This window comes from Tympanuchus pallidicinctus, unplaced genomic scaffold (genome assembly GCF_026119805.1).
Source record: "Tympanuchus pallidicinctus isolate F22 unplaced genomic scaffold, pur_lepc_1.0 scaffold21, whole genome shotgun sequence".
Taxonomy (NCBI): Eukaryota; Metazoa; Chordata; class Aves; order Galliformes; family Phasianidae; genus Tympanuchus; species Tympanuchus pallidicinctus.
Window position 1 is genome coordinate 12,510,266 of NW_026294733.1, and position 22,347 is coordinate 12,532,612.

Consider the following 22,347-nt stretch of genomic DNA (forward strand, 5'->3'; position numbering starts at 1 on the left):
GCTAAAGAAATTCCCAGTGATGCTGAGCAGGCACGTGGTCTGACCCACCGTGGTGGAGGAGCGAGAAGCTCTGGAGTGAGATCAGCTGGTGGGCACACGGGCAGCCCTGCTACTGAAGGCAGCGGGAATGGGATGGGACAGTGGGATGGGATGGGGATGGGATATAATGAGGTGGGCTGGGCTCAGATGGAATGGGATGGGACAGAGTGGGATGGGATGGGGCTGCAGCCCAGTGATTACCAGGGCTCAGATCCATCTGACCTACAGCATGGAGGTCTGCACCAGGGTGGGTCCTGCAAACGTTTCCAGCTCTGCACGTCTGTGCATGGAAGTGTGCCGTTGTAAAAGTCAGTGTGTGTGTATTTGGCAGGATTTCAAGCCAAAACTTCAAGCCAGTCCCAGCCTGACGGGTGGTGGTTTGCTGGCAGGGAGCAGACCTGGTCCCCCCAGGCTTTGCAAGGTACCTGTGGGGGGATGACCCCAGCACCCCAGGGTCACTGACAGCAGCTGCGAGGGTGAGAGCAGCCTCCCAGCCCCCAGCAGCCCCGCTCCTGCCCTGCTCCTGCGGGGCTTTTCTTCCATCCTTTCGCTGGGTCCATTCACCATCGCTCCCTGCCTCCTCCTCCTCTCCGTCCCTCCCACCCTGCACGTTGGATCCGAGCAGTCTCTTGACACCTTGAGGGAAGGCTGGGAGGTGTAACCACTGCCTGCGAGAGAGGAGAGCGGGAGGGAAAGGAGAAGGAAGCCAATAACAGGGAGGTCTAGGAAGGTGGCGGAGGGGGAGGGATGGGGCCACTCCTCCGTCTGTGGGGCTGCAGATTATTTTGCATGGATTGTTGAAGAGAAAAGGGAGCTACATTTGTGGAGGGACCAAAAAATAAACAGCTCGTTGCTTGGGTAAGTAGGAATGCGAGCTCCCCTGCTCTCATTGTCATGCAGCACATCGATCCCCCTCCTATTTTGTTTAACTATACCGGTTTTGATTCCTGTTCGGATTATGTGATGCATCAGCTGGGTGCTTTGGTTGCTGGAGATCGACTCGTCCTGATGTGTGTGTGTGTGTGTGCGTGCACGAGGAAAGATGCCCGTTCTCAGGATATACATGGACACATTTTTCCAGCTCTCGGTGTGGTGTCTCACTGGGGATGTTGCACTACAATCGCTGTGCGCTGGTCCTGCTTTTAAAATCCGTTCATCCACCCATTTATTGGAACAGCAAGGCTGTTGGGCAGCTGGAGATTAAGGGGGGCTGTTTAATCACAGCCCTCACTCGTTGGGGGCTTCCCAGCTTTCTCCCCAGCCTGATGCACTCGGCATGATGTTTTATAACAAAGCTACATTTAAAGATCAATTCGGCAGCAGTTATTGCATCCAAATTACATGGTTGTCATGGAGATGGTACAGAGAAGCTGAAGTGATATGACTGCATCTGGATGGAGCGGGGCCGCGCCAGATCCTGCCTTGCCTCCCGTGCCTTTTTGTCTGCTAGGTTACAATTGCTTTTAATCTTGAATGAGGCGGCGCCGTATTAGAGGATTTAGAGGTCGGGCTGCTGCGAGGGGTGTGTGCTGGCCCCTCCAGCACTGTCATTATCGTAATTGTTGTATTAGCATTTGCGTCTCCCTGATTTTTTTCTGCAAGTCTGGGGAGGGGGCTGGCAGAGGAAGGACGGGTGGTTTTCCCTGCACAGCCAGGGCTGGAGTACTTTCGGGGAGATACCTGCCGTGCCCACACCTCCCTGCTGCCTCCCATCCTAAGGGACAAAAGAGAAGGGATTCTCTGTTTTTGGCCATGTCTCTCTTCCATTTTCCTGTCTTAACTTTTGTAATACAAGGAGCTGGTCACCTGCCTGTCACTACACTGGGGGGATGGCATTTGATTTTTGTTATTATATATGTTTCCTTTGCAATTGGTGATGTGGATATGCTGGCAGTCAGGAAAGAAAATCCATAATTTATGAGAAAAAATTTTCCTGCCTAAGGCTAGCTGGAATACAAAGCGTGTATCTGTGGGAAGGGCATGTTACATGCTACAGATGTGTGTTTCTCTAGTGGCTGGGAGTAAATCACAGCATTGTGCTCATCTTCATTATTTTGGGTGTTAGACTGGCTTTAGTCAATATTTAATCTGAGCTCATTGTGTGCTTGCACAATAAACGTGTAATTTGGAGCCCAACTTCCCATCTACAAAATGCTTTGGGGATGCATGTGGCATTGTCTTCATAAACGCGATTTCACCCTTCTCTGTAAGGCCAAGGCTGTTGTGGGGTGTAAATACAGGAAGAGGCATTGGTGGAAACAAGCCCATCAGAATGGCAGTGTTTCTCTAATTGTATCACTAAACATAAGAGAGAATTAATTACTAGGATAAACAGAGCTGCGTAGCTGTTGGATCAGGGTAGTATTTCCACGGAGTTCCAGGCCTGCGTTGTGGTAGCTGGCATTATGGCTTAAATTCCTCCCATGCCAGCAGATAATGTTTATAGCCAGGAGTGTAGCATATTATTATCAGATATTTTCATATCAGAATATGCTAAATCCCCACATCCTCATGAGGCTGTCCATTATAAGTGCTGCAGAGTCTGTGGCGTGGCCGGGGTTTCCCTTGACCTGACTTTTCCTGGAGAAGTCCAAGCAAACAATGGATAAAGTCTGAAAGCGAGGAGCCAAACCCCGGGGGGAAGTTGGAGAGATGGCTGATTCACAGAATGAATGTGAATGGTTCTCATTTTCGTCTCCCACTACAAGTTCAGCACAAGTGGAGATGAACTGGGTGGGTTTCCCCGAAGATCCCCTTGGATCTCCACTGCTCTTCCCCCACACGTAGCACCCCGTGCTTCTTTAGCCCACAGCCCATCGCACCTGACCCATTCTGTCCCCTTCCTCCGTGAGTTTTCCCACTGCTGCAGATCCCTCCATCCTGTACTGCTGCAGCCTTCAGCCTGCGGTGGGGTTTGCCGCTGCCACCAAAGTGCTGGGGCTGGGCAGTGGTTCCTGCTGGGGGAACAACTGTGTGGAACTTGTCTGAGCAGTCGCTAGAGCGGCTGGTGTTGCCAACAGCCACATCTCTGGAGGTCCACTGAGCTCTGCTGGTGGCCAAAACCATGCTACAGGGACGACTCCTTGTCTGACCTTCCCCAGCCTTCCACCCTCTGCTGAGGGTGAAAAATCCTCCTCCCCCTTTTGGCAGGGCAGTGCCATTCCCAGGGATGTGCTGGGGCCAGGTCCACGGGGCGCCCTGTTCGGGCTCTCAGTTGTCAGGTGGGTCCAAACGAGTCACAGCTTCTGCCCGTGATGCTCATGGTGGTTCTCCATGGCAGTTACAGCAGAGGAATCACGGGCCAGAGGGACAGGTCTGACTCCCTCCCATGCTGGGGTACAGGCCCTTGTAGCCCGGGCAGGTGCTTCATCCCACTGCCGTGCCATCTTCAGGGCTGGGTGGCCGAGGTCTCGGTGCGGTTCTTCCCTGGCTCTGGGCAGTGTCTGGTGATCACTCCTTCCTATCTGGCCTGGTCCCTTCATGTTCTGGGTGTTCCTGATGTGCTCCTTCTCCTCTGAGCTGGGTTCTCCCCACTGCATTTTTGGGACTGAAGGGCTCAAGCTGGACTGGGTGGCCTGTGTGCACCCTTCCAGCTGTGCAGCTGAGCTTCTCATCTCTCTGGCACTTTTCTCTGGCTCTGTGATGGAGACCCAAGACCCTCCTCCTCAAATGAGCCTGCTGGTCTGCATTAGGAGAGCGACCCCCAGCTCTCCCTTTTAGCGGGGCTGGAGCACGTGCTTATGAGCTCTCCTGATGAGCATCGAGCAGGAGAGCTCACGTCAGGTCCAGGGAAGGACAGGTTTGTGATTCACCAACCACATTCTGGAAAGCCCAGAGAAAGCAGTGTGAGATCAGCCACCTCTCCAGCTCCTCCTCCCCACTGTGATTGCTCTCAGGTTTTTTTTAATCCAGCTGATGTTCTGTGAGTTCAGCACAAGTGCATCACACGTCTAGGTAGGATTTATCTGACCTATAATTGCAATTTCCGTCCAGTGAACAATTTTTCCAAAAAATTTCACATGGCTCTAGAAAAGAACCTCACTGAGATGGAGAGGAAACCCCTGGAGCTGCCTTCCTGCCCAGCTCCCCAGCTCCTGCCCAGAGCTGGATCGTCTGGAGCCAGCTCAAGGGACACCGATGTGATGCTCTGCATGAAGTTCTCATCTGCCTCAGGAATTTTCTCTGCATTTGGGGGCACAAAGAGTGGAAGTGGATGAAGCTGCACTGGGATCCGAGAAATTGGGGCACTTTCTAGGAACAAAAGCAAGGTGATGGACAAAACCAAGGTGATGGACACAGCCTGTCTGAGAAGGACACAGAGCAGAGCTGCTTTCTGACCAGAAAGGGATACAGGATGCAAGGGATTCTGTTAAATTAAAAAAATGTATTTGCCTTCACTGCTACAATGGAAGCTAGGGGAGCAGGCTAGAGGAAAGTGAGAAGGCTTTATTTAATTAGATTATGGGCCCCAAAGGCTTCAGACTCAAAAAAAAAAAAAGAAAAAAAAAAAGAAAAAAGAAAAAAGAAAAGAAAAGAAATGATTTTTGTAATTGAGGATGGGGTTCCTGCCAAGTGGTGTTTTAATGAGCATTTAGGTTTTATCTATAAGTTAGCAGCTCCAGGGAGGGACAGCTATTCGAGCCGCCCCTTACCAGTCTTGAGCTTACCAAAGCAGGAGCTGGCTGCCTGCAGCTGGGATCTCAGCCTTCTTTTGAGAAAAATGCATCCTCTGTCCTTCAAGGCTGCTTATCCAGCTCTCCTGGTATCCTCTGGCCACTAAAGCTCTTTTTTTCTCCATGAGGCAGCTTTCACCATTGCGTAGGTGGGGAAACTGAGGCAGCAGATAATCACAGGATTGCTTTTCTTCCCAGAATCAGAAAATGAACTTACATCAGCTGCTAAGCTGAGGGTCCCAAGCCTGGAAGTCTTCTCATCCTCCTACATGCTATGCTCACCTATCTGCTCAGCAGACCCTTAGCACCTGCCTGGCTCTTGGCTCGTGGAGGTGGGAGCTCCTTGTTGCTGGAGGCTCACAACTCTTTTGAAACAGAAGCCCCACCTGCCTGTCAGCTCTTGTTAGCTGTCTCATTAGAAGTGGTTTTGAACAGGTTAAGGTAGCTAATGAACAGTTTTAATACGCAGCTCGTCAGGAACACTGGTGTTAGGGGAATTTCTGAGGTGCTCAGAAGCACCTGCCTGCAAGACACTGAAAGACGTGATTACTCACCTATTAACCCTTTATAAATGATTTACAGACATGCCTTATCATAAAGCAGGACCCTTCAGTTTGCTCTCCTTCACCCCTCCATCGAACAGTCTCTGCTGTTGCCTACTCTTGGCCTCAGAGCTCGGTGTTAGTGGGATTACACAAAGGTTGCAGTTGGAAGGGATCCTTGAAGATCATCCAGTCCAGCCCCACTGCCATGGCCGTGGACCAAGTCAGGTTGCCCCATGCCCCATCCAGCCCAACCTTGACCTTTGCTTCTCCGGGCAGCCTGTGCCAGTTCCTCACCGCCCTTAGTATGAGAAATTTCTCCCTTATCCCGATATAAATCCGCTTGTTTTTTCTTCTGTTTAAAATTGCTGCCCCTTGTTCTGTCCTGCAGAGCTGCCTCTCAGAGGTGAGGCACAGGAGATCTGGATGTGTGATATCACAGCCAAATCACAGCACGACAGCAGCACCTAGAATGGAGCTGTGTTACTATGACTGCCATCAGACGGGGGGAGGGGGAGTGGCCAGAAAATCATAGCAGCTGCTGGCAGATGGAGGGGATGATCCTGTAGCAGCAACCTGTGTTTAATCACCTGGATGTCTTCGTAAGCACGAGCAGAACGGCAGGATAACCACTGCTCTCCAGATAACAGCAAACTGCAAGGAGTGTGCCCTGGTGACATTTTCCCTTTAATTTTGCACGCTATAAAAAGCTGAGCTTCCCAGTCTCAGATGCATCATTGTCTCAGGCTGCACGCTCCCACAGCAAGTCTAATGGCCGTGCACTCGTGTCACTGTGCTGTTGGGTCATCTGACGAGCCATGCCAAATGGCATTCATCTTCTGAATCTTCATTTCATCTTTACATCGTGCTTCTTTCTGGCAGGCCCCTCTGGCCTCCCTGTGCCTCAGCTGAAGATGTAATTCGTCAGTTCCCTGATGATGTCTAAATGCAACGATATCTGAAGAGCAGGAGAAAAGCTCTGAGAACTCCACGCTTTAGAAGGGCCCTCTCAGAGCTGATATAGTGGCTGTCCTGCAGCCTTCTTACTTAGAGCAGGATGCCTTGCACAGCAGAGAACAGGAGAGCCCCTGCATCCAAGAGCAGGCACAACCCAAGCAGCGTGCTGTCCTGATGCAGTTACATCAGCCTGATGGTGCTTTTTGCTCTTGTAATTCCCTTGTGGAGAAGAAATGGCCCTGTCTATATAAAGCTGCCTTGCATCAGTGTAGGAGCATGCCCGTTAGAGCTGTCCTCCTTCATCAGGAAAATCACACTCCTATTGGCATGGTTATCCAGCATGTCCATTAAGGGCAGATCCAGCTTTTGCACAGGAGCTACAAAATGGCTCCATCAGGTTCTCAGTGCTATTTTCTGGGAAAGAGAGTCATTTTTCAAAGCAAGTCAGCTTTAGCGTTTCATTCTGCTCAAGACGTCCATGCTTTGGGAAGCCAGCAGTGCGAGCTGGAGCTGCTTTCAGCTGCCCGTGGGGAGGAAGAAAGACTTGCAGGTTCACAGAATGTGGGTTCCTTACTTGTCTGTCCTGCAAACACAGAAGCCTGCCTGAGAAAAGCTTTGCACAGAGGAAGTGTTTGCAGGCTAAATGTGGGAAGCAGTGCTGTGTTTTCTGAAAGTAGGTGTCTGCAACACAAACAGCAGCAGCTGGGACTGTTGTCCCAGGCATTGCAGATCTAGCTGGAGAACACCAGCGCATGATTTGCTCGTAACACGGACATCTAATAGAGATCAGATGCAGTCTTTCTGCTGACTCTGGAGAGGGGCTGGGGGCTGAGTTCAGCTGTTGGGTGAGATGAATCCCCCTGGAAATGCTTTCCCATGTGTTCAAGCAACTTCTGGGAGCATCAAGTTCTGACTAGCATTGCCATGTTAAAGTAATAACAACTTACCTCATCCTAATGGAGCAGTGAAGTGCGGCTTTTCTTTTAGTGGCTCTGACCCAGTCTGTGAGTCCTGGAAATAAATCTGTAATTATCCTTTCAATCATTTCACTGACTCTATGCAGCCTGCAGCCTGGGAACCTGAGCTAGGTAGGCAGCACAGTTCTATATAGGTGGGATGCAGCAACCAAAATGTAGGCGAGCCTCCAAGCTTTTTATCTGAGTGAAAGATGCTGGGAGAAGGGAGGGAGGAAGGTCTGGCCTGCAGGAACTTTGCCAGCTATCAGAACTAGCATGATTCCTCCAGCACTGAAGAATGGTAAACTCTCAGAGCTTCTTTAGTGCTCTGCAGCCAGTAGAGATTTTTCAAAAACATATAGTGATAAAATATTTTTCTTTGGAAAAGGAGGATTTACCGAATCCCCACTTCCTTTCTAGAAGTGTTTCCTGAAGTTTTGAAAGGGAAGGTGGAACTTTTGGTGTAAACGAATGAGAACATGGCCTGCAGCAGAACCAGTGAGCTTATGGGATGGAGTATTTGTTAGAAAGAGGACTGAAGCCATGTCCTAGTCTTGGAGCAGATGGTGTTCCTAGAACTTTGTCCTGTCTGTTCCCCTGGCATGCTCTTTCCAGTTTGCCTCCCAAATGTCCTGAGTTGGTTCTGATGAGATATGAAAGTCCCTTCCCATTAGATCGTATTTGCTCAGGCTGCTCCTTGCAGGTCCTTTGGTCAGATAGCAGAGCTGCTGATCTCAGTGGAAACGCCATGTTGCAAGCCCTGACGCCCTTTTTGCTGGGCAGTGAAGTTCTAGCCCTCTTGACAGGAAATCCTGGCTAAGTCTGCGTTCTGCAGCAAAATAATTTCATCTCGATCTGACTGGGGTAAGAGAAGTGAAGGAAACTGTTCTTCCTTCAATGGGGTGAAAGTAGAAGATCCTCACTGGTGCGAGTTACCCAAAAGTTCCCAACATAGGCTTGGTTCTCTAGTCCAAAGTGGAGACTAGCTGATTTCACTGTAGGCCTTTCATGATGAAGTCAGTCGAAGGGCTCAGTCCTATCTGGACAGTCTCCTGGCCTCTTCCATCAATCTCTTACAGACTTGATGTCTTCTGGGCCTAACCATCAGGAGTTAAGATGTGCTGCCTTGCCATGAATGCCTTGGTACCAATGTTCTTAGTTTAGAGGCCACCTGGAAATGCAGGTCAACCAAGTTGACATGTTGGCAGCTCAGTTGGCAGCTCAGTGTCATCCGAGAGTCTTGGGCAGTTTGTCTAGATGTAATTCTCCAGGATATGGGGGCTGAAGCAGTGTGCTGCTGCAGCTGCAGAGTGCTGAGCAGCATTGGTGTGAAGAGAATGCTCCTGATACGGCACAGAGACCTTTGGAAGCCAGGGCTGCATCTCTGCTAGGCAGAACAAGAGGTGTTCTCTGCCAAAAGAACCTATTTACCCTCATCACAAGAGGGTGAAGGTTATTCCTCTTTTCCTAGAGGTGGTCCAGAATGGCAGGGCATACCTTTTGAGATGTCTGGAGATGAGCACAGAATCATAGAAAAGTCCAGGTCAGAAGGGACCTCAGAGGCCATCTGGTCCAAGCTTCCCCCAGCAAGAGGCAGGGCCTAGGCAAGGTTATGTGATGTTTTGTCTAGCAAGCACTAAAAGTCTAAAGTGTTGGAAAATCCACCGCATCCTTGGGGAAGTTACTGAGGTTACTCCAGTGATTGATCTCGCAGTAGGAGATTCTTGGTGTCCAACTAGAATCTCCCATGGGGCAAATTGCACCCATCGCCCCTTGTCTTGGAGATTCGTGGAGCGCGTGGAAGATAACTTCCTGACACAGCTGGTAAGAGTGCCTGCCAGGGGAGGCAGGTATGCTGTTTACAGTGGAGGACTGGGAGACATGGTCGAAAGCTGTCTTGGGCAGAGTGACCATGAAATGATTGAGTTGTCATTTCTTGGTGAAGCCAGGAGGGTGGTCAGCAAAACTGCTGCCTTGGACTTGTGGAGGGCAGACTTAGAGCTGTTGAGGAAGCTGGTTGGGAGAGTTCCTTGTGGGTCAGTCCTGAAGCACACAGGGGTGCAGAAAAGCTGGATAAGAATTCAAGAAGGAATTCTTAAAGGCTCAGGAACAGTGTGTCCCCATGTGCCGTAGGATGAGTTGGTGGGGAAGAAGACTGGGCTGGCTGAAGAGGGAGCCTTTGCTGAGACTCTGGGGAAAAAAGAGAATTGATCACCTTTGGAAGAAGGGACAGGCAACTCGGAAGAGTACAAGGATGTCACTAGGATATGCAGAGAAAAAATCAGAAAGGTAAAAGTCCAGCAAGAAATTAATCTAGCCATCATTATTAAAAATAATTAGAAATACTTTTCCATGTATACTAACAGCAAGAATCTCCATCCTAGAGGTCTTTTCCAACCGTTACGATCCTATGAATTTTCATACATCTGCTTGTAATAAAGGAGTCTCCATCTTCTTTGTAGCCACCCTTTAAATACTGGAACGCAGTGATGAAGTCTCACCTGACCCGTCTTTTATCCAGGCCAAGCAAAACCTGTTTCTCTCAGCCTTTCCGCTCGTGGGAGGTTCTCCTTTGATCACCTTAGCGGCTCTTCTTTGGACCCTTTGCAGTCTGTCCACATCTCTTTTGATTAGAAGGACCAAAAATGAACACAGACTTCTAGATGTGTCCTGAGAAGTGTGGAGTAGAGTGGAATAATGGCTTCTTTATTTCTGCCCGTGACGCCCTTGCTGATGGAACCCATGGCCGCAGCAGTTCACACATACTGAGCTGCTTACGCACCAGGAACCCCATGTATCTTTCTACAGAGCTGCTCCCCAGCCAGGCTCCATCACAGTGGGTGTATCTCCTAGAGACCTTGCTAAAGCCCTGCAATGAGCCACTGCGTAGGTTCAGCATAGATGGGACGGAAGGAATTCCTTCACTGGGTCTAAGTCAGCTGCCAGCCCTGTTACATTATTTTGGATGCTGGGAGAATGTGGGGAAGGAAGATCAAAGCAAAGGGAAGAAAAAAGGGGGTTAAAAAGGCTGTTTTCATTTACGGGTTATGAGAAGCAGTTCCTGCTCTTGAAGACTTGTGGAAGGTAACTGGGGCCATAGGCAAAGCTGGGATACAATGCATTCAATTACAGTGCTGCACAGAAGTGAATGAGAAGACCTCACAGCCTGTTTTGTAATAAAAGCTGCAGACAACCAGGATTGAAGCCTACTTTACAGCTATCTGAACTATAAAATTCTCACTCCAGCAAGAGAAAATGAGTACCTGAGCACATAGGCAGAGGTGAGGATGAAGCCAGCTCTAAGCTGAGCTGACCTGAGGAACTCTGCCATTCAAGCCACAAATGGTTAAGGCATGGCTGGAAGCATCATCTGAAAACTCCTGTCTTGAGTGATGCAGGGTTGGAGGTACTGGGACCTCCTCTCAAAGCCAAGGGAAGATTCCAGTGAGTCCCAGCAGTACTGTGCAGATTTGCAAAGGACTGCAAAGAAGCACAGTGCAGGAATGCTGCAGATGCAACGCGCTGGCTGGAGTAGGGATGTTCAGGTCTGTGCTCGTCAGACCCCGTCTGGAAAGGACACGCAGGTTTGCATCACATACATGGGGCTGCAGGGAGGATCAGTGTGTAGCCAAGCTGTTGGTACAGAGGGGGGAATGCATACATAGAGGCAGTATGTGCCTCTATTTTTCCCATGAAGTAACTGCAAAACAGTGCAAACAGGAAAGCTGTTAAGGGTTTAAAGACTTAGTTTTATTGTTTTCTCTAAGCGAAAAACTGCCATTGTTTCCCCAACACGAAGTTTTGCAAGAGTCATTTGGATCTGAATGTGTACTAATTGCTCTGCAGGCTCTAATAAAAACTCAAAATAAAGAGCTCTAGGATTTGGCTTCAAGATGAAGTATGTTCCACGCACAGTGATTTCTGATTACCCAAAGGCTCTTTTTTTAGCATGTAGCTGGTTTATTTTAGTCTGTGGAATATGTTTTATCCATGGCCTCTTTTCTATGTTGGAGCTGAAGGATATGGGACCTGTAGTTTCAGCTGACAGTGATGCATGGAAACATCTGGGATTTTGGGATATTACCAACGAGTGGTGACTGTCAGTAGCCGGGGGGCTGTGAGCTGTAAGACTAGCAGCAGCCAGTGCTCACCTTTCCCTGTTGAGCCAGGTTTTCCTCCAGCCCAGGTGAGGGCATCAGTTTGCTCCTGTGTAGATCTTTGCCATGCCCACATCTGGAATTCACTACACTGCTTTGTCGCTCTCCAAACTTCAATAGAGATAATAGAGGAATTCCAGAGAAAGAGAACCAAAGTGCTGCAGGGGATGGGGGAGCTGCCTGATGAGAACAGGCTGGGATGGCAGTCTGGGAATGAGCTGAGAGCTGATGTGATTGAGGTCCTCAAAATCGTGTACAAACAGACTCAGCCTGTGGGAGAAAGAAATGAGGATTTTCACAATGAAAATTGTAACTTTTTTATTGTCAACTGTATTGTAAGGGAAGAAGGCAAAGCACAGGCATAGCGGAGGGGAAATGTATTTTAAAAGGGGATATTCTTTCATTCTATGACCTGTTCCTCTTCCCACCCTCAGAGCTGCTGCCTAAAACCTATCTTCACTCTCACAGAAAGAGGATGGAAGGTGACTTTCTGACACCAACGTGTTGAGAAATCTGCAGCCACTTCACAATGGGGTGGGACGGGTTCCCAGGGCACAGAGGGCGCTGCAGAGATCTGCAGTCCATGATGGTCGGCAGGTGAGATGTGAGGAGGGTGCCTTGCGCCCAGAAGCTGAAAATGACTTGGTAGGAGCCCAAAGATTGGAGTTACAGGTTCCTAACCTGTCAGTCTAATACAACATGGGGAAGTTCAGAGGACAGAGCTCCTGAGATACAACTTGGGAGCATTCTCAGGTGGCCATGATGCATTCACACTGCACTGAGTGCATCCCACCCTGTGGGGTTTTCACAGGTTGAAGGAATTGTTCCCCCAGTCTTTGGAGAACCTCTGCAGTGATGTAAGGCTGCAGTTGATTCTGAGTCTATTCAGGCCCTGGGATTACTTAGCCTGGAGAAGGGGAGGCTCAGGGAGTGGATCTTGTCAATGAAGGGAGGCTGCAAAGAGGAAGGAGCCGTGCTATTTTCAGCAGTGCCCAGGGCCAGGACAAGGGGCATTGGATACAAACTGAAATATGAGAGGTTCCATTTGAACATCAGGAATCTCTTCTGTACTGTGCAGACGATGGAGTGTTGGCACAGGTTGCTCAGGAAGATTGTGGTGTGGAGATCTTCAGATGTGGTCCTGGGCACCTGCTCTGGGTGGCTCTGCTTAAGCAGGTGTTGGAGAAGATGGACCCATAGGTCCCTTCCAATCCTAACCATTCTGTGGTTCTGAGTAGAAGATGGGACACTGGTAAAGACATGCTGGGGCTTTTCAGGCTGTCAGAAGCTCCCTCAGCCTTGGTCGGCGAGTTTTGTCCAAAGGTGAGAAGTGAAACCACCTGGGTTGCTGTGTAGTCTCTGAGACTGCGGTCAGGAAGAAACTTCCTCCCAGTCTGAGTGACGGAGATCCTGGAGGCTCTTTGCCACCTCCAAGTAAGAAGTCAAGTGAGGTATCCCCTGTTTCGCGGGACCACATAGGCATTGTCTGCTGTCTCTGCAGCCATGTCCCAGCTCTCTCCTGCCCTGTGCCTTGGCTCACAGCAAAGCCCGGAGCCATCTGAAGGCTGTTAAGTTAAAAAGAGTTAAAAAGAGTTACAAAAAAAAGGAGTTAAAAAGAGTACAGAAAGAAAGTCTAGAGGGTACCTCATGAAATTTAGCAGAGACAACTGCAGTTTGCTGGAGGAATGCCAGGCACTGGCATGGGCTGGGGTCTGACTGGTGGTCTGCTGAAAACCACCATGTCAGCTGTGTGCCTCTGTGTCACCAAAGGCCAAGTGTGCCTGGAGTTGTGTTAGCCAAGGTGCAGCCAGTAGATCAAGGGAAGAGGCTTCATCTCTGTTCAGGGCTTGTGAGACCACACCTGGTCACCATGTCTGCTTTTGGACATCACAGTGCAAGACATCTGCAAAATGAAGGTAAACATGAGGATTACGTGTGCCTTCAGGTTTCAGCATGGGTTCACAAGGCCAGGAGGCTGGTGGCACCTGACTGGCAGCACAGACACCTTCTGTCCTTCCCTCTTTCCCCTTGTGGCAACTCACAACGCAGGGCACCAGTAGAAAAGCTAGGCTGGGCTGTAGCCTGTGTAACTGACATCTGTCTGGGGCTCCCAGTGCCCCTTCATGGTACTGACACCCTTGTAGGTCCAGCAGAGCAAGGAGACATTTTGGGTGTTTTTTTTTGTTTTGATAAAAGACCCAGAAGGGTCAGTCATGCTCTGTCCTGCATCTTCCAAACTTAGCAGCTGCTGGCAAAGTCCTATTGCCCTCCCTCTCTCGGAGTCTGCACCCCACATATTGGGAGCAAGCAGCCTCCCTCGCCACCCCTTCCCCTTCCTGCCATCCCCCCTCACCTGATCTTGACTGAAGTTGTCCAACATGCTTGGCATCTGCTTACTTCCTCCTTTACCTGCAACACCACAAGAGGCGCACAGAATGGCTCTTCTGCCGCGTGTCCCTGTGCCTCCTGCCCTCTCCTTGGAACCAGGGTGGGAGCACAGCCCCCCTGGTGGACCTGCTGCCCTGTCTCTGCCAAGCCCGAGGGAGCAGGATCCGAAGCACTGGGACAAAGCAAGGCTGCAGCAAGGAGCAGCCCAGCTCGGCTCAAAGGAAAGCTGGTGCTCCAGCCAGCAGCAGGGTTCTTCTCCGAGCATTCCTTGTCACAGCAGCCAAGCAGTTACACAAACTGAAGTGGGAGCCTTTCCAGTTCCTAATGCAGGAAAGAAAATTTAAAATAAATCATTTTCCACCAGCCATTCAGCTTCAGCAAAAGCTGGGAGACTTCCAGAGCCAGTCCCTGAAAGAGAGCCACTGTGTGGCTTCCAACCTCTCACAGAATCAGGGCAGACTTCTCTTCATCTCTGCCCAGCTTCTTTGGGACTGGTGCTTTCCTGCCCTGGGTGCCAGCCTGGTTTTGGTGGTCCCGTCGCCCCACATAGGCCAGTGAGTGCCTCAAGATCAGCAGTGTACAATTGCTTCCTGGGAGCCCCATCACGCTTGCCACCCAAGCACTCAGGAGCAAGCCTTTAAGGCTCATCCAAGCAGGGATGGGACATTGCTGTCCTTCACCAGCCAGCTCTATCCTTATCCACTCGTAGTCCAGTGGCCAGGCAGGACCCAAACACAGAGCCTGCAAGTCAGCGGCTGTGCGCTAGCCTTTCCTACAGTAGTCACAGCCTCCTTCCAAGCACAGATCCATGCCATTCTGCTTACGTGAGCCTTACACGTAAGCAGCTGGTCCAAATCATGGACCTGCAGCTTACCAGCTGTCTGTGTCTCAGCAGAGCCGCCATAACCATCAGTGTGAGTAGTCCCAGGCATGGTATTTGCCAGCTCATTCTCTTTTCCCAGCTCTTTTTTTGTATGCTAACCTACATTATGTTTTCTGGAGGCCAGTAGCAGTGGACATGCATGGGATGCCCGCCCTACCTGTGGGGCCAAGGAGAGCAGCAGTCACTCGAGGGGATGCCTGAGGCTGCAGGAAGGGCAAGGCTCATGGTCATGTGAAGATCCATCGGTGGGAACTCAGATGTCACCTTCCAGCCCCTCCCGCACAGAGCTTGACCAGATACTGCTTGTATTTGGTACGAGGCAGCTGGGTAACTCATTACATCCCAGCTGTTCTCTGGGGCTTCTGGGCATGCGTCAAGGAACTGTCACCATGAGTATAGATCTAGTAGCTAGCGAGTTGCTGAGTAATCTGTCCTGAGTTGATACACATTCAGCTTGCTGAAGAAGCTCAGCTGCACAGGACAGCCTCCATCCACTTGTGTGTGCCACAGCATTTGGGTTCACATCTCAGAGGAGACTGCTGGCTTCGTTCAGACCAGTGTGCTGGGAGCTTGGAGCTGATGCCTTCCTGGCTGAGCACATCCTCCCCTGGCTTCCCCAGTGCCAAGGAAGAGCACGCCTTGGAATTTAACTGCTGACTGCTCAGCCCTTCTTCCAGAGCATAAATGTCCCACTTAGACCTCACAGAGGGCAAAGCATAGTAAGCTTAATGCAGTAGCTTATGCATAATAACAGGAATATTGATTTATTGACATTAAGAATTGAATTAAAGTTAGGAGGAAAAAATGAGACTTCGCATTTACTAAGGATTGCCAATATTTCTTCTTAGCACTGTCTCCTAACCACATTTAGTTTCCTGTTTTCTGGTTGCTTATAGCTGTGCCAAGCTTTCGTTACTGGACTGGAATTTCGCTTGGGTGGTATCTAGGTTCCTGCTGAAGTTACCGCAGTGAGAGAAGGGAGATGGGAAATTCCAGCCCGAACTCCTTGGCTGGTTTTAAAAATGCAGACTTAAGACTACATTATTCAGCTCACGTCAAGAAAAAGACCAGCAGAGCTTTCCTAGAAAGGTTTCTCCAAAGATCTGAATATTGACTCTGTGTTTAGTATTACGCCTTCCCTATGGGAGAGTGTCAACATTCAGCTCATGTTATTTTTTCAGCATTACTCCAAATTACAGTGCAGTCATGTTCACGAGACTCTTAATAGTTGCGCAGGTAAATTGCTGGAAGACATTGCATTGGCTTGGTTCTGCTGCCAGTGTGCAGGAAGGAAGGCTGGAGAAGGAAAGAATTGAGAAGGCCTCCCTGCTGTATTCAGCTGCTGCACTGCTACAGCTGAAAGCCAGGGAGGACCAATGTGTGCAGAGGGAGGAGCATTAGCAGTGCTTAGCAAAGAATGGGCAGCTCAGACGTGGGATGGGGCTGGTAAGCTGCCTGGCATGGAGCAACAGCAGTGCAGCAGGTTGATGGGGTTCTCCTCTCTGTGTTTCACGCTCTTTGGTCTGTTATTGCTTGCAGGATCGTGCATCTGTCCAGGTGCCTGGCTGCACCTAGTGTGGGGATGCTGCGAGCTCTGTGACAGCGGGGGATGCACACGGATGCACACGGAGAAGAGGTAAACCTGCCTGCATGGCATCTGCCTCATCCCACATCTGCGGGATGAGCAACTGGAGGAGCATTTCTCCCCAGACCGACTCCACAAAAGACTCTGACCTCCTCAATCCACCTCATCAACAGCAGTGAACTGGACAAAGGGAGGACCTGGGTACTCCATCTCAGCTGGGCTTTGCCCTAGGCACAGTCAGAAGGGGTTAGTGTTCCCAGTGGGATCTGTCCCACTTAGCTCAGCACATATCCGCACAGTTCTCCCAGCAAGTCTACACCCACGCCTCTCCTCTCCCTTGCTCCTTTCCCATGCATACAGGAACCAATGGCAGAGGATGGACCACTGACCTGTAGAGGGGTAGTGAGAGCAGAGGCACATCTCGGTACCAAGAACTAGTAGGGCCCTGCATTAAGCAAGCATTGCTAACGAGAGCCTCAGCTTAGCAAGTCAGAGCATGCAGAGCCCATTCCCAAAGTCTGGGCACCCTCACAGCTTCTCAGAGGTGCTGTTATCTGTAGTTTGCAGAGAAGCTGAGGCAGGGAGTTAAGATCTGCCTGTGACATGAGGTAGGACCAGAACCAAGGGAAGAAGCCAGGATTCCCATCTGCTTGCTGTAACCAGTTGGGTATGCTCCCTTCCCGGGTGAAGGCAGACACAGTTTTAAATCACCCTGTTTTAATTTGGCTGTTGTACCTCAGCCCAAATGTCATACAGAAACACTGGCTTCCAGAAGAGAGAATTTCTGCTGGCACTGCAATCACTGGATTTCAGCTGAAGGGCTCACAGTGCTTGCACAGCAGTGTAGGGCTGCTGCCCATGGCTCAGGATGCTGCTAGCAAGACTTTGCATCAATGGGCATGTTTGCCAATAAGGTCCCTTTTTATCGAGAAGCCACTTGTGGTGCAGTGTAGTGTCCTTCCCTTGCCCTAAAGAGAGCACCTCATAGCATACTCAGCAGGGACACTTTTGCCAGAGCTTTAGCTGGTAAATACTTCAGCAGTACTTGTATACCAGGAAAGGTGTTACTCCGGAAGGAAAGAAGCTGCTTAGAGATGTGAGTCAGCAGGGAGAATCACACAGGTTGGCAGATCACAGCTGCTTAAAAGTGTTAACAAAAAAAACCAAAAACGTAAAAAACCAAACCCACACCTGTCTCCTGTTTCCCCAGTGCCATCACAGGCCCAACTTTCAGGGGGCAGGCAGTGCTGGGGAGCAGCGCTCCTGTGACCAGCATTAGAGAGTAGTGGGGCTGCATTTCTGTCCCCAGCCTGTGTTTAGGGCTGGGTGTGTGGAGCTCTGGGGGCAGAGAGGAGGGGATGCCTGGATCCTTGGTGGAACCCGAGGGCAGATTTTCTTCTCCATTCTCAGTGCTGGGTGACAAGCACTCATCCTTACAAGCAGCAAATCCAGATATGAACCCTCTCTGCTTTTCTCCTGGAGGACGCACGTTTTTCCCCCCCCGCTCCTGCCACCACAGCTGTGGCATCGGCTGTCATCCCGTTGAGCTGCCGTGGGCAAACCGGCGCTGTTCGATCCTCGGGGCTCCGGTGACGTGGGGTCTCTTCTGTTGTAGGTAGTGCCGCGCCTGAGCTGACCGCGGGGAGGGAGCCCGCAAGCGCCGGGAGGACGAGCGGAATATGAGCGAGAGCAGGCGCTTTCCGTCGTCTGTGGCAGCCCGCAGCGAGCTGCATTCCTCAGGCTCGCAGCCCGCCGTGCGAGCCCGCAGCGATGGGGACGAGCAGCTCGGCGAGCCTGCAGAGCCTGCCAGCGGGAGAGCCGGCCCCCCGGGTGACGCCGAGCCCAGCCCAGCGGCCGATGAGGAGCGCCGCGGGGACCGACGTCTGGCGGCCTCGACGGGCGAGCGGGAACGGGAGGCGCGCGCCACGAGTAACGGCCGGGGCCGCGAGGAGCCCGCGCTGACCAACGGCGTGGGCGCGGAGCTCGGCGAGGGCGGCGAGGCGGCGAGGCTGCGGCCGCGGGACGGCGGCGTGCCCAGCCCCGGCAGCGTGGATTCTGGGGAGGAGAGCTCCCCTGGGCCGCAGGCACGGAGCCGGGCCCTCGGCAAGGTGCTCCTGCACGGCTTCCTGGGCTCCTCGGGAGCGCTGAGCGCTGATGAGCCGGAGGAGCCGCTCGGGTGAGTGCGAAGCTGCCGCAGCGCTGGCTGGGTGATGGCTTACGTGTGCCGTTTCCCAGCCCTCGGTCTGAGTTCCACTTCTCCCTGTGTAACTCATCACTTTTAAAAGCTGCAGCTGCTCTCGTGGCTGACTGTCTTTTTGCTCTCTTGCTCTGGGCTTCTTTCCCTATCGCAAATGTGGAAAGTCTGTGATTAGAGCCAGTGTCTGGCTCAGATGTGCTAAGGAAAAGGCTTAGGGACTTCTTAGGGAGAGGGATGACTTTTGGGAGTGTCCCACTTGTGACTTGAGCTGCGGCTGCAGCACTACAGGCAGTTTGCTGAGATAGCTGAAGTAGTGGGCAGGGCGGGCACGGCAGCCATGGGAAGCCTGGGGTGTCCTGGGAGTCCCTGGCAGCATGGCTGGCTCTGGCAATCCATGGCCAGCAGGATGCAGCTTTGCATCCAGAGGAGCACATCATTAGTAAGGGAGAGCAGGGCACTGAGCTTTGGTTCCCACTGCTCTTGTGGCTGGTGCTGCCAGTGCCTGGGTGGCACAAGGATAACTCAGTTTCTGCTTTGTGTATGTAGCAAGGGGTGGATGTGCTGCTGCATCAGGGATGAGTGTGATTTAGGATGCTGGGAGGTGAGCAGGACGGTGGGAAGTGCTGTGTAGTGGGGTGATGTGGTGAAGCTGGGGGCTCCCATGCCTCAGCTCAGGTGCACCTTAGTGTTGCCCCACAGCAGCTGTGTGTGTGCTCAGAGTCACTGCAGCAGGTTTAGGAGATGTGGCCACTAGCACACAGCATGCTCATTGCTGCTGGGTGGCGATGGCCAGGTGGAGGAGAGGACCTCTTGAAGAGCCCCCAGAGCCTGTCAGCCAGGCAGGACCCCACCATCGCAGCAGGGACCGTGTCCTGCTGCTGTCCCAGCTCTACACTCCTCCTGTGGTTTAGGTCCTCCTAGTTCAGGTAGCCTTCACCAGTGCATGAGGCTAGGTGTAGAAGAGCCTACGCCGGCCTTTTTACAGGCATGCTCCAAATTTGCATGCCTGAAGGTCCAGGGCAGGTAGTCCCCTCCCAGACCCTGTACTCTGCAGCTGGATGGGTGGCAGCTCAGCAGCTCAGACACGTGCCTGTCATCTTGTTCTCAATTGCCTGAGACAAACCACAGGATGCCCCCACCTGTGTCCTCCCTGCTGGCAGCACAATTTCATGGGACAGCTTTCCAGGCTGGGGGACACTGAGCAGGGACTCACCCTCACTGAGGTGACCCTGCAAGTGCCTATGACTGCACAGGGCCCTGCAGTCTGCGCGGTGGTCACTGGATTGAGGTGGGCTGCTTCCCATGGCATTCCTGCAAGAGGAACATAGATCACAAATCACCCAGGGAGTTGTATTGTAGCTGCCCAGGGTTGATGGTCAGTGTGAATGTTATGGCTTTGCCTGCACATATCTTCTACCTCAAAATGGAAGAGATGCCACAAGCATGACAGGGCTGGAGAAGAGCAGAGGAGAATGGCGTTCTAAGAGGAGAAGGTGTAACAGGGACAAGATGGCAAAGGGGCATTTGAATCACCTCCTGACCGTGCAAGCTTCAGGCTGAGCCACTGGCTCAGAGCACTGTCTGGAGCATGGCCAAGAGTGTTAGTGGTGCTGGGAAGCTGCACAGCATGTGGGCTGACGGCAGGCATCCTTAATTCGTTGCATCTGTAGCAGTTAGCAGGCTCCCCAGCAGCAAACTGGTGGTTTGCGTTACCAACAGCGCCAGCAAGAAGCAGCAACTATTTCAGTCACAACTGAAGGAATTAAAGAGGAATAGGTGTCCAAGGCAGACTGCTTCTATCTGCTGATGTCTGGAGAGCCCAGGGAGCCTACCTCTGCACCTGTTCCACAAGTCCTGTGAGCTACTCTGTCAGCTCTTGGATGTCTGCAAGTCACTGTGCTGTGAGGGAATGCTGCTTGATCTGTGGCTCCCCAGCAGACAGTGAAATCAGAAGGAAGCTATGAGTGGTCAGTAAATGCTGGTGCAATTACTGGAAGTGCAATTACTTTAAGGTACAGGGGCATGAACTGGGAGAAGTGGCAGGCTGAGCATTTGGAGCCAGTGCAGCCTGACTGCACTCTGCATGAACTGACCGTGATCTTGTGCTCTGAACATAAGGACTTGGATAGTAAATAAGTATTCTGGGAAGCTGAACGCTCAGGTGACAAGTCATATACTGTATATACTTGAAAGCAAAAGTGCAGATGGAAAACTTCAGGGATGCAACTGAAATCTGGGAAACTGTGTTGTCCAGCAATCAGGTTAGCTGAGTGCATTCAAAGGTGGTGCTTTGACCACCTACCCACTGGGTGGTGAGGCGAAAACCAGCACGGCCCTTCTGTGCCATAGGGAGCTGCCAGCTACACTTGTGTTGCTCAGTGAGCGTGGGTCATGAGTCACAAAGCTGACAGAGGGACCAAGGCACTGGAGAATTCATAGTCATCCTCTGTTTTTCCATTTTCCTGTTCAAGGAAATAAAGACAAAGCTTTTGTGCTTGTGCTGCAGTTTGCACTGGCTGAATCCCTTTGGCCCCTCTTTCTTCTGTCCCATTGGCATGCCAGCACACTGTCAAAGCCCTGTTCCACTCCTCGTGGATGTTTGGCTAGAAGTCTGCCACCTTCCCTTCAGCCCCCAGCACAGGCCCTGCTGATCTCAGAAAGTTGCATCTCTGCAGTCAGAGAGCTTTACTGGCGAATGACATTCTCTGCTTTCAGCCCCATTAAGATGTCAGGCTGGTAAATATAGGAATCCCCACCTTTGGCTTGTGATACGTGCTCGGTGCCTGCAGGCTTGGGACTGCTTTTGCACACGCGCTTTTTCCCATGGCAACGTACAGCCATTGTGCATTTCACTTTCCATTAAACAAAGTTTTAGAAAACTTTGCAGAAAGGCACAGTGCATAGGCAGGGAAGTCCTGGCTGCCAGCACGTCTTTCTCTGATGGCTCCACCAACACAGCAAACGAGGTTCTACTTTATTACAACTAATTAACCAGTGCGAAGTGAAATATAAACAACTCAGTGCATAAAAATCCAGTGCGGTGCAGCGGCAGTAATAACTGAATGCATAGCTCGGCATGCCTTGCCATAAGCAATAAAACAGCATTTCAGAGATGACTGAGGAAAGCAGCACAGGCAATTAGATACAGTGCTACTTCAATACACAGAAGCTTGTGATTACAATGCAAATAAATATATGGCTCCTTAGTTAAGTAAAGCAATTGCCTTCCCCGCTGTGTAATACTTAAGTGCACAACACTTCCCTGTGGGGAGGCTGCGCTGTGCTCACTCGCAAGCAAGGTCTTACCTCATCTCCCTCCCAGTCCAGCGTGGTTGAATCAGATGCAGGTGGCTGCCCTTGGGCTGCTCTAAGCTGTAGGAAGCTTGCTTGCCCTCCTCTGGGGAGGGTCTTCCCTGGGACCATGCAGGGAGGGATGTGATGGGCTTGTGGCTGTGGGTGCTGGACGCTTGTCAGCATCTGCTGAGCTGTCCCTTTTGCAGCCTCTGCCCTGCTCTCTGCCCTCTCCCGCACGCAGCCTTCAGTGAGGCATTTCTAGGAACAAAGAACTCCGGACTTGGTGCTGCTGTAGGAATTTGGGCTCAGGGAATAAACGCAGGGCTGGAAAATATGCGGGCGCTGTTACAAGGGCTTGGGCAATGGGACTCGTCCATAGGGTGCAATTAAGGCTGTAAAATCCTCCGTGTTGCAGAGAGGTGGAGTTTTAAAAGTTTCTCCTGGTTCGTGGAGGGAAAAAGCTTATTCTGCACACACGCCTTGCCAACATGGATGGATCTGGGAAGATAAGCAGAGCTGAGGATGAGGAGACCTGGAGCTGCAGCTGCCATCTGGCTTGCTGTGTGGCCAGCTCTGGTGGTCTGTGTGGCCCTGAGCTCCTGGAAGTAGGATGTTATCTAAAGGTACAATTCATGTCAGCTTTCAGCTGTTGCAGCTCCAGAGTTCAGTTTGCAAA

General features: G+C 51.3%; 1 protein-coding gene across 3 annotated transcripts in view; it reads left to right on the forward strand.

Annotated features, from left to right (window-relative positions):
- Window positions 1–22,347, forward strand: part of PSD2 (pleckstrin and Sec7 domain containing 2) — a 73,319-nt gene that overhangs the window by 12,820 nt on the left and 38,152 nt on the right. For 2 of the 3 annotated variants that reach the window (XM_052684498.1, XM_052684500.1), the window contains exons 1-3: window positions 682–897; window positions 16,135–16,231; window positions 17,796–18,356. In XM_052684498.1, coding sequence (XP_052540458.1) covers window positions 17,860–18,356 — 497 coding nt within the window. In that variant the 5' untranslated portion in view covers window positions 682–897; window positions 16,135–16,231; window positions 17,796–17,859. Of the gene's footprint in view, window positions 1–681; window positions 898–16,134; window positions 16,232–17,795; window positions 18,357–22,347 lie in introns of those variants that run through there. The other variant, XM_052684499.1, reaches the window with a different exon arrangement.